At 44.5% G+C, this 11,664-nt stretch overlaps 1 protein-coding gene across 1 annotated transcript; it reads right to left on the bottom strand.

The window, feature by feature from the left end:
* Positions 1-7,306: 7,306 nt before the first annotated feature.
* On the bottom strand, positions 7,307-9,900 carry LOC311128402 (uncharacterized protein). Its single transcript, XM_084160522.1, has 2 exons — positions 9,600-9,900; positions 7,307-9,053 (listed from the first exon to the last, which is right to left on the bottom strand). Exons 1-2 carry the CDS (start codon positions 9,790-9,792, stop codon positions 7,903-7,905), a joined length of 1,344 nt encoding a protein of 447 aa, XP_084016648.1. The 5' UTR covers positions 9,793-9,900; the 3' UTR covers positions 7,307-7,902.
* Between the last annotated feature and the right edge of the window lie 1,764 nt (positions 9,901-11,664).

Below are 11,664 nucleotides of genomic sequence, written 5' to 3'. Positions count from 1 at the left end.
TTGCTATGGTCGCTCTGCCCCCCTGTGCCTCCAGCATATACTTATAAACAATGTAAAAATATGGGTTGCTCCCTCTGCTGTCCAATCACCTGTCTCCCCTGGGGCGTCACCCTAAAAATGGCTACTTTTGAACTAAGATAAACATTCTTTCAGTTCCACTAAAAAACCCATTAACAAAGACATAATCCTAATACACTACACTTTGTAAACAACAGGTGTAGACTAACAGTGAAATGCAGAGGGGGAAAATAGAAATAATAGAAAAATAATAACATGAGGAATAAATACACAATGAGTAAAGATAACTTGGCTGTCTACACGGGGTACCAGTACTGAGTCGATGTGCAGGAGTACGAGGTAATTGAAGTATAAATGTACATATAGGTAGGGGTAAAGTGAGTAGGCAACAGGATAGATAATAAACAGCAACGGCAGTGTATGTGATGAGTCAAAAGAGTTAGTGCAAAAAGGGTCAATGCAGATAGTTAACCAATAGCTACCCGGACTAACAATTTAGCACTCTTATGGCTTGGGGATAGAAGCTGTTCAGGATCCTGTTGGTTCCAGACTTGGTGCATCGATACCGCTTGCTGTGCAGTCTATGACCTGGGACTTTTATAGCTAATCTCATGCTATTCTACACATTTTGCAATGAGGTTGAGAAAATGTAGCATTTTTTATTATATATATTTTTGCCATGGCTTATGACGTGTTCATATCCGATCTGGGGAGGGGGTAGTGTGTGGTACACCAGTGAGAGATCTGAATGTACTCCAGTCACTGGGGGCCTGATTGGTGTCACACTTTTCCCCCAGTCCTATAGCTAACACGTCTGATTAAATGAATTGCATTCTAAACTGCAGACCATGTGTGCGTTCCTCTGCCCAGGCGTTGCTGACGCATGCTAGATCTTACAACGCCTGGATAGGTATTTTACGTATCAGCTAACCACATATGTTATAGCTCCACAATGAGATGGGGTGCAGGCCGGCCAGGCAGCAAGGGGTGCAGGCCGGCCAGGCAGCTTAGCAGAGTCTGCCACTAGCACAGTCAGTGTAGTCAGCTCAGCTATCCCTATTGAGACAGTGTCTGTGCCTCGATCTAGGTTGAGCAAAACAAAACATGGCGTTGTTCGCCTTAGCAATCTCACTGGAATAAAGACCATCTATGTCATTATTGAAAGATATTGTGATATCTCACATCTCAAAATAGGGTTACTTAATGTTAGATCCCTCACTTCCAAGGCAGTCATAGTCAATGAACTAATCACTGATCATAATCTTGATTGGCCTGACTGAAACATGGCTCAAGCCTGATGAATTTACTGTGTTAAATCAGGCCTCTCCTCCTGGTTACACTAGTGACCATATCCCCAGCGCCTCCCGCAAAGGTTCCTAGATGCCCTTCCAGATTCCCTCCACCTACCCAAGGACGTCGGAGTACAAAAATCGGTTAACCACCTGAGGATCAAAATGTAACCTTACATAATACCCAATATGGAAGAGCCCTCACTGCTGCTCGATCATCCTATTTTTCCAACCTAATTGAGGAGAATAAGAACAATGCTAAATGTATTTTTTATACTGTCGCAAAGCTAACTAAAAAGCCGCATTCAACAAGAGAGGATAGCTTTCACTTCAGCAGTAATAAATTCATGAACTGCTTCGATGAAAAGATCATGATCATTAGAAAGCAAATTACGGACTCCTCTTTGAATTTCTCCAGGACCTAGGATCAATGGAGACACTCAAGTTTTTTAATCCTATATCTCTTGACACATTCATGAAAATAGTCATGGCCTCTAAACCTTCAAGCTGCATACTGGACTCTATTCCAACTAAACTACTGAAAGAGCTACTTCCTGTGCTTGGCCCTCCTATGTTGAACATAATAAATGGCTCCCTATCCACCGGATGTGTACCAAACTCACTAAAAGTGGCAAGGTTTGGCTTTTTCAAGAGAGGCTTTATTACTATCAGCCTATATCGAGGCCTCCTGTAGCTCAGTTGGTAGAGCATGGCGCTTGCAACGCCAGGGTTGTGGGTTCGATTCCCACGGGGGGCCAGTATGGAAAATGTATGCACTCACTAACTGTAAGTCGCTCTGGATAAGAGCGTCTGCTAAATGACCCAAAACAAAAACAATGTCGAAACTCCCATTCCTCTCAATTTTTGGGGAAAAAGCTGTTGTGCAGCAACTCACTGCCTTCCTGAAGACAAATAATGTATACAAAATGCTTCAGTCTGGTTTTAGACACCATCATAGCACTGAGACTGCACTCGTGAAGGTGGTAAATGACCATCGATCACCACATTCTTTTGGAGAGATTAGAAACCCTAGTTCTTGCCTGGTTTAGATCTTATCTGACGGTAAGATATCAGTTCATCTCTGTGGATGGTTTGTCCTCTGACAAATCAATTGTACGTTTCGGCGTTCCTCAAGGTTCCGTTTTAGGACCACTATTGTTTTCACTATATAGTCTACCTCTTGGTTCAGAAACACAATGTCAACTTTCACTGCTATGCGGACGACACACAGCTGTACATTTCAATGAAACATGGTGAAGCCCTAAAATTGCCTACCCTGGAAGCCTGTGTTTCAGACATAAGGAAGTGGATGGCGGCAATTTTTAAAACTTTTAAACTCTGACAAAACAGAGATGCTAGTTCTAGGTCCCAAGAAACAAAGATCTGCTGTTGGATATGATAATTATTCTTGATGGTTGTACAGTTGTCTCAAATAAAACTGAAGGACCTCTGCGTACCTACAAAGCATTACATGGGCTTGCTCCTACCTAACTCTCTGACTTGGTCCTGCCGTACATACCTACACGTACGCTACGGTCACAAGACGCAGGCCTCCTTATTGTCCCTAGAATTTCTAAGCAAACACCTGGAGAAAGGGCTTTCTCCTATGGAGCTCAATTTTTATGGAATGGTCTGCCTATCCATGTGAGAGACGCAGACTCGGTCTTGACCTTTAAGTCATTACTGAAGACTCATCTCTTCAGTAGGTCCTATGATTGAGTGTAGTCTGGCCCAGGGGTGCGAAGGTGAACGGCAAGGCACTGGAGCGATGAACCGCCCTTGCAGTGTCTGCCTGCCCGGCTCCCCTCTCTCCACTGGGATCCTCTGCCTCTGACCCTATTATGGGGGCTGAGTCACTGGCTTACTAGTGCTCTTTCATGCCGTCCCTAGGAGGGTTGCGTCACTTGAGTGGGTTGAGTCACAGACGTGATCTTCCTGTGCGGTTTTGCACCCCCTCGGGCTTGTGCGGTGGAGGAGGTATTTGTGGGCTATACTCAGCCTTGTCTCAGGGTAGTAAGTTGGTGGTCTGTTGATTTCCCTCTAGTGGTGTGGGGGCTGTGCTTTGGCAAAGTGGGTGGGGTTATATCCTGCCTGGTTGGTCCTGATCCCCCCGTCCCCGTCCCGTCCCCCCCGTCTCAGCCTCTGGTACAGTGGGGAAAAAAAGTATTTAGTCAGCCACCAATTGTGCAAGTTCTCCCACTTAAAAAGATGAGAGAGGCCTGTAATTTTCATCATAGGTACACGTCAACTATGACAGACAAAATGAGAAAAAAAATTCCAGAAAATCACATTGTAGGATTTTTAATGAATTTATTTGCAAATTATGGTGGAAAATAAGTATTTGGTCAATAACAAAAGTTTCTCAATACTTTGTTGTATACCCTTTGTTGGCAATGACACAGGTCAAACGTTTTCTGTAAGTCTTCACAAGGTTTTCACACACTGTTGCTGGTATTTTGGCCCATTCCTCCATGCAGATCTCCTCTAGAGCAGTGATGTTTTGGGGCTGTCGCTGGGCAACACAGACTTTCAACTCCCTCCAAAGATTTTCTATGGGGTTGAGATCAGGAGACTGGCTAGGCCACTCCAGGACCTTGAAATGCTTCTTACGAAGCCACTCCTTCATTGCCCGGGCGGTGTGTTTGGGATCATTGTCATGCTGAAAGACCCAGCCACGTTTCATCTTCAATGCCCTTGCTGATGGAAGGAGGTTTTCACTCAAAATCTCACGATACATGGCCCCATTCATTCGTTCCTTTACACGGATCAGTCGTCCTGGTCCCTTTGCAGAAAAACAGCCCCAAAGCATGATGTTTCCACCCCCATACTTCACAGTAGGTATGGTGTTATTTGGATGCAACTCAGCATTCTTTGTCCTCCAAACACGACGAGTTGAGTTTTTACCAAAAAGTTATATTTTGGTTTCATCTGACCATATGACATTCTCCCAATCCTCTTCTGGATCATCCAAATGCACTCTAGCAAACTTCAGACAGGCCTGGACATGTACTGGCTTAAGCAGGCGGACACGTCTGGCACTGCAGGATTTGAGTCCCTGGCGGCGTAGTGTGTTACTGATGGTAGGCTTTGTTACTTTGGTCCCAGCTCTCTGCAGGTCATTCACTAGGTCCCCCCGTGTGGTTCTGGGATTTTTGCTCACCGTTCTTGTGATCATTTTGACCCCACGGGGTGAGATCTTGCGTGGAGCCCCAGATCGAGGGAGATTATCAGTGGTCTTGTATGTCTTCCATTTCCTAATAATTGCTCCCACAGTTGATTTCTTCAAACCAAGCTGCTTACCTATTGCAGATTCAGTCTTCCCAGCCTGGTGCAGGTCTACAATTTTGTTTCTGGTGTCCTTTGTCAGCTCTTTGGTCTTGGCCATAGTGGAGTTTGGAGTGTGACTGTTTGAGGTTGTGGACAGGTGTCTTTTATACTGATAACAAGTTCAAACAGATGCCATTAATACAGGTAACGAGTGGAGGACAGAGGAGCCTCTTAAAGAAGAAGTTACAGGTCTGTGAGAGCCAGAAATATTGCTTGTTTGTAGGTGACCAAATACTTATTTTCCACCATCATTTGCAAATAAATTAATTAAAAATCCTACAATGTGATTTTCTGGATTTTTTTTTCTCAATTTGTCTTTCATAGTTGACATGTACCTATGATGAAAATTACAGGCCTCTCTCATATTTTTAAGTGGGAGAACTTGCACAAATAGTGGCTGACTAAATACTTTTTTTCCCCACTGTATCTATGCTGCAATAGTCTATGTGCCGGGCGGCTAGGGTCAGTCTGTTATATCTGGTGTAATTCTCCTGTCTTATCTGGTGTCCTGTGTGAATTGAAGTATGCTCCCTCTAATTCTCTCACTCTCCCTCTCTCCCCCCCAGAGGACCTGAGCCCTAGGATCATGCCTCAGGACTACCTGGGCTGATGACTCCTGGCTGTCCCCAGTCCACCTGGTCATGCTGCTGCTCCAGTTTCAACTGTTCTGCCTGCGGCTAGGGAACCCTGACCTGTTCACCGGACGTGCTACCTTGTCCCGGACCTGCTGTTTTCCACTCTCTCTCTCTACCGCACCTGCTGTCTCGACCTCTGAATACTTGGCTATGAAAAGCCAACTGACATTTACTCCTGAGGTATTGACCTGTTGCACCCTCTACAACCACTGATTATTATTTGACCCTACTAGTCATCTATGAATGTTTAAACATCTTGAAAAACAATCTGGCCTTAAATGGCCATGTACTCATATAATCTCCACCCGGCCTCCACCCCTCAGAGCCTGGTTCCTCTCTAGGTTTCTTCCTAGGTTCCTGCCTTTCTAGGGAGTTTTTCCTAGCCACCGTGCTTCTACATCTGCATTACTTGCTGTTTGGGGTTTTAGGCTGGGTTTCTGTATAGCACTGTGACATCTGCTGATGTAAAAAGGGCTTTATAAATACATTTGTATGATAGCAATCTGACAGTCGATGACGTGGCACGGTTCATACATGCAACGTCTGAGCAGGGGAACGTGACCCATGGTTATTAGTTGATTATTGGAGTCAGGTATGTTAGCTGGGGCTGGGACTAAAGTATGTCAGCAATCAGGCTCCCGAGGACTGGAGTTGCCCGTCTGTAAACCAATGCATGGTGCTGTGGTTCTCAAACCTCTCATCTGTGACCCCCAGATATTTCACAACTTTGTTATAATAATAATAATATGCCATTTAGCAGATGCTTTTATCCAAAGAGACTTACAGTCATGTGCGCATACATTTTTACGTATGGGTGGTCCCGGGGATTGAACCCACTACCCTGGCGTTACAAGCGCCATGCTCTACCAATTGAGCTACAGAGGACCCTGAACTCAACGAGTTCAAAGCATATGAATGCATCCAACTGGTATTTACGACTTCACAACTGGTAAATTCCCACCTCCCACTTGGTTACGAACGCAGCATTAGTTGACAAGTTGAATCAGGTAACTCTGGAATAGATCAAATACATGGATCGGCTGGGAGAGGTTTGAGAACCACTGGATAGAGGATGAGATTTATCAAGTCTTCATAGCCCCCATCTGTCTGCAAACTCAGTCAAGTGCCTATTTCCAAATTGATCTCCCTTTTCACTTGTGGATATTGGAAAATAACCAAGATAGTAAATATCCAGTCCACCTTGCTGTCTTCTTGGAATTGTAGGCATATTGCTCTTCAGTGCAGGGGTCGATTTTGGACGGGGCAAAAGTTTCTTCATGAGCCATTAGAATATGTTAGATGTGGGCCTCCCAAGTGGCGCAGCGGACTATGGCCTGAATGCCAAGCGTCACGTCTGGAGGAAACCTGGCACCATCCCTACGGTGAAGCATGGTGGTGGCAGCATCATGCTATGGGGATGTTTTTCAGCAGCAGGGACTGGGAGACTTGTCAGGATCGAGGCAAAGATTAACGGAGCAAAGTACGGAGAGATCCTTGATGAAAACCTGCTCCAGAACGCTCAGGACCTCAGACTGGGGTGAAGGTTCACCTTCCAACAGGACAACGACCCTAAGCACACAGCCAATACAACGCAGGAGTGGCTTCGGGACAAGTCTCTGAATGTCCTTGAGTGGCCCAGCCAGAGCCCGGACTTGAACCAAATCGAGCATCTCTGGAGAGACCTGAAAATAGCTGTTCAGCAACGCTCCCCATCCAACCTGACAGAGCTTGAGAGGATCTGCGGAGAAGAATGGGAGAAACTCCCCAAATATAGGTGTGCCACGCTTGTAACTTCATACCCAAGAAGACTTGAGGCTGTAATCGCTGCCAAAGGTGCTTCAACAAAGTACTGAGTAAAGGGTCTGAATACTTATGTAAATGTGATATTTTTGTTTTTAATAAATTAGCAAACATTGCTTTGTCATTATGGGGTATTGTGTATAGATTGAGGGGGGGAAACAATTTAATCAATTTTAGAATAAGGCTGTACACCTAACAAAATGTGGAAAAAGTAAAGGGGTCTGAATACTTTCCGAAGGCACTGTAGGTAGTTTATTAAGTGTGCATGAAACATTACAAAAATGACTTTGCATTCCTTGAATCAGATTATAGTTGAGTTGTGCAAGTTATCATTCACAGCATAGATAAAATGGTATGATCATGAAACACATGCTCATGACAGACGAGAAAGAAGAGACCAGGTAAAAACTATTCTGAATGTAAACAGACATTTATTCTGTGATACCTTCTGGACAATTACAACCTCTAGGTGCCAAGTAAAAAATTCATAACATACAGCTGGTACATTTTTAGACCCCTAGAACAATATGTGTAGATTTCAACACCAACACACTGCACCCAGAATCAGATGGGTCCATGCACGCAGGATTTGGTCCTGGACTACCAGATTAACCTGTGCCTAATAATGGGCACTGGGCAGTGACTCCTGTTACTCAGAAATCCACCAACTGCTCTCTGTTTGACATGTGGGCTTCTTACAATGTTCCGCCAGTTAAACGAATTCAGTCAAATCTTATTCAACCAAGAGCAGTGAACTGAGTATCTCCTTTCACAGATTGTAGTTACAATGTTTCTCTCAGTCCTCAATGATGATGTTTTCCCCCACAAAGCATTTATTTATTCCCACTGGTGCCTTCATTAGGACTCCTTTGTAGTGAAGCATTTGCCGCAACCATAACACCTACACTGCTTTTACTTTTAGTATGCCGTTTTTTGTGGGCCTTTAAATTACTTGCTGACGTAAAGCCTTTTTTGCATAAAGGACATATATATGGTCTCTCCCCTGTGTGAGTCCTTGTGTGAACTGTCAGACCAGAGTGACTGCTAAAACATTTATCACAAAGACTGCAATTATATGGTTTTTCCCCTGTATGGGTCCTCATGTGCACTTTAAGATGAGGGCCATTGCTAAAAGACCTGCCACATACACTGCAGCTATGTGGTTTCTCCCCTGTGTGAATCCTCATATGCATCCCCATATGGGCACTCTGAGTAAATCCTTTGCCACAGTCAGGACACTGATACGGTTTCTCCCCTGTGTGACATCTGATGTGTTTTTTCAGATTAGATTTACAGCTGAAACATTTCGCACAATCCAGGCACTGATAAGGTTTCTCGCCTGTGTGGGTCCTGATGTGTACTTTCAGATTAGCAGCACTGTTGGAATATTTACCACAAAAAGGGCATGGAAGTAGATTCCGTCTGTGGCACCTCATATGCATTTTCAGTTTACTACTCATAGTAAAACATTTACTACAAACATCACAAGAAAATCTAGTGTCAATATGAGTTTGGAGGTGATCTTGCATACTCTCTGTGGAATCAAAGTGTTTTTCACACACACCACTATTGTCTGCATCCTTCGTATGCATTTTCATATGATAAACTAGAGAACCGATGGAGTTAGCTGCAAAACAGTCTGGATTAACTGCAGCGAGGGTCTGGGAGTCACTGGTTGGTTCTAATACTCTGTAGTCCTCTCCATCCGATTCTGTGTTGATCTGTTCATTTGAGGTGCTGGGAAAATGTGCGGTCCAACTTGAAACCTGATCATAGTGACTTTTCACAACGCCAGGAGAGAATATGAACTCTTCCTCCAGCCCTTGAAGCTGCTCTTCCCCCTGACTGGTCCTGAGTTCCTCCTGTTCCTCTTTTATCTGTGTGAGTTCTTGGTCCTCCCGCCCCAGATTGGGGCTCCATTCCTTCTCACAGTGTTGCTGCTCAAGGGGAACCGCTTCCTTAGAGACAATGAGCTGCTGGAGGTCTGGAGAGAAAAAGAAAAATAGAGGATGAAACCGCAAACGCTGATTTTGGCCTAGGCCTGTACTAGCCCAATAATGGACTACAGGAGCCTACCTAACATTACTCCTTATAGTCTTATGTTTATTTGGATCCCCATTAGCTTTTGTAGATGTCTTCCCGGGGTCCACAAAAAAACCACTGTACTGTCCACCAAACATACTATTGTCAATAGGCGCTAAAGGTAGTTAGCGTCTATTAATGGGCTAGGCTTGTACTATAACATTTATCTCTAGCAAGGAATTAGGCTATATACCAGTTTATAGACATTGATCTGGGCCCGGTTCCCAAAAGCATTTTAAGGATAAATGTAACGTTAGAACCATCGGTCTGTAGTCGATCTGGGCCAGGTTTCCCCAAAGGCATCTTAAGGCTAAATTCATCGTTAGAACCATATCAATGTGTCTATAAACTGGTATAATTCCTTGCTAGAGGAATGTTCTATTGACGCTTTTGGGAAAAACGTGCCACTGGGGATTATTTACAGAAAATGACAGCTAAAGCGACAAACCTGCTCGATGTACCTTTATTTCAGGTTTAATTACGATATCCAGCAGCTTCTGTAAACGTACGTTCTCCTCCTTTGTACGGGAACATTCTTCCTGGTACTCTGCTATCGTTTGTTCAACTGCCCCAAATATCTCCTCAGCAGCCGCTGTTAATCGCTGGTTGAGAAACACTTTGAACAACTGTATTTTAGACATTTTCAGAGAATGCAAGTTTAGGTTGCTAGTTAACTGAATTACAAGCTTGTTTGCACTGATTGCTAGCTCCAGAACAAAAAAACAGCGTCTCTTCAGTGACACTAAAAAAGCACTTCCGGTCGTCTTCTTTAAGCGTTATTGGCGAATCGCAACCAACTGACAGGTGCATACAACGCCACCTACTGTACTGGAGTGTGAGGCTTGTTTGTATAGTGAATAAGTATAGTCAAAACACTCCAGGCAGACTACACGAGCTTTTCAGTGGTGATCAGTAGCGTTTTGCAGCTCGTGGTTGCACTTCCTGTGCTTGTGACCACAGAAGAAGACAACAGGACTAGGGTTGAATAGTGGGAACCTGGGGCCTCATGTATCAATCTTGCGTACGCACGAAAACACAGCGTACGCCAGCTTTCACGTTCACGGTCAGATGTACTAACAGTGAAATTAACGTAAGAATGTGCGTTCTTCCACGTAAACTTCAGGCCTGGCGTACGTACATTTTTGTGATGTTTGTCAGTTGGCGACTCATAGAGGCAATAAAGTGAAGTGGCTAACATTACACTACGAACTGTTCTATCGCACCTGCCAGATATTGCTTATAATTTGTAATTGATAAATTATTTGCCATATTATTGTCACACGAGTCTTATTAGAATATTCTATTAATTATGCAATTAAGTAAGAACATATATAAAGGATGTGAAAATTGATACAACCCGTCTAGCAATGGCAGCTTTGGCTTTATTAGAAGACATTTTCAATGGACAAATCCGGAGAGAACGAGTTTTTAGGGACCACGGTGATTTTCTGGCCCACGACGATGACTGGCTCATCAGCCGTTTCAGATTTCCAAGGGCTATACTCTTGGAGCTCTGCGCTGAGTTGGGTCCGAATTTGGAAAGAGAGACAGTGAGGAGCCACGCATTACCCGTTCCTTTACAGGTGCTTACTACACTTGGTTTCCTAGCAACCGGTTCTTTCCAAAGAGAACTGGCAGACCGCTCAGGAATAAGCCAGTCGTGTTTGAGCCGTGCAATGCCACCTGTATGGGACGGCATCATCCGCTTGTCTACCAGGTATATAACGTTCCCATACGATGCAGGTGACCAGCCAAACATCAAAGCGCAATTTGCAGCGATAGCCGGTTTTCCTAATGTAATCGGAGCGATCGACTGCACACATATTGCTATAAAGGCGCCATCTGAAGACGAATTTGCATATGTGAATCGGAAACATTTCCATTCAATAAATGTGCAGATTATATGTGATGCACAAATGCGCCTAACAAATATTGTGGCAAGGTGGCCTGGGTCAACCCATGATTCATATATCCTTACAAACAGCATGGTTGGGATGAGACTCCAAGCTGGCAGGGTGCGCGATGGGTGGCTACTTGGTAAGTTATGCATTTAAATGTATGGTTCTATCTAAAAGTAAAATGTTTGTGTCTGTAATTATTATTACTGCCCATCAGGAGACAGTGGTTATCCACTAAAGACGTGGCTGTTAACCCCGCTCACCAACCCACAAACTGACCGAGAGCGTAGATACAATGATGCCCATTCCCGCACTCGGTCAGTTGTGGAGCGGGCGATTGGGCAGCTGAAATGTCGGTGGCGCTGCCTTGACAGGACCGGGGGGATGCTGTTATACCGCCCTGACAAGGTTTGCAGCATCATACTGGCCTGTGGAGTGCTGCACAATGTCGCGCACAGGCATGGCATACCCCTTGGTGAGGTGGGGGCACCGCCAGATGACCCTGACCCAGGACCAGTATATGTGCAGCACAATCAACAAGCCATTCAGGCCCGTCAACGTGTAATTGCGACAATATAAATGGTACTCAGACACAAAGTTAATTTTTTGACCAAT

This window comes from Coregonus lavaretus, assembly GCF_964263955.1.
Source record: "Coregonus lavaretus genome assembly, chromosome: 4".
Taxonomy (NCBI): domain Eukaryota; kingdom Metazoa; phylum Chordata; class Actinopteri; order Salmoniformes; family Salmonidae; genus Coregonus; species Coregonus lavaretus.
Note: the sequence above shows the minus strand (reverse complement) of the source record. Positions and strands in the feature narration are given on the sequence as shown.

Coding starts and splice junctions, on each gene's coding strand:
- LOC311128402 (XM_084160522.1), bottom strand. CDS start 9,792: ATGTCTAAAATACAGTTGTTCAAAGTGTTTCTCAACCAGCGATTAACA. Junction 9,054..9,599: donor AATAAAGGTACATCGAGCAG/GTTTGTCGCTTT, acceptor TTTTCTCTCCAG/ACCTCCAGCAGCTCATTGTC.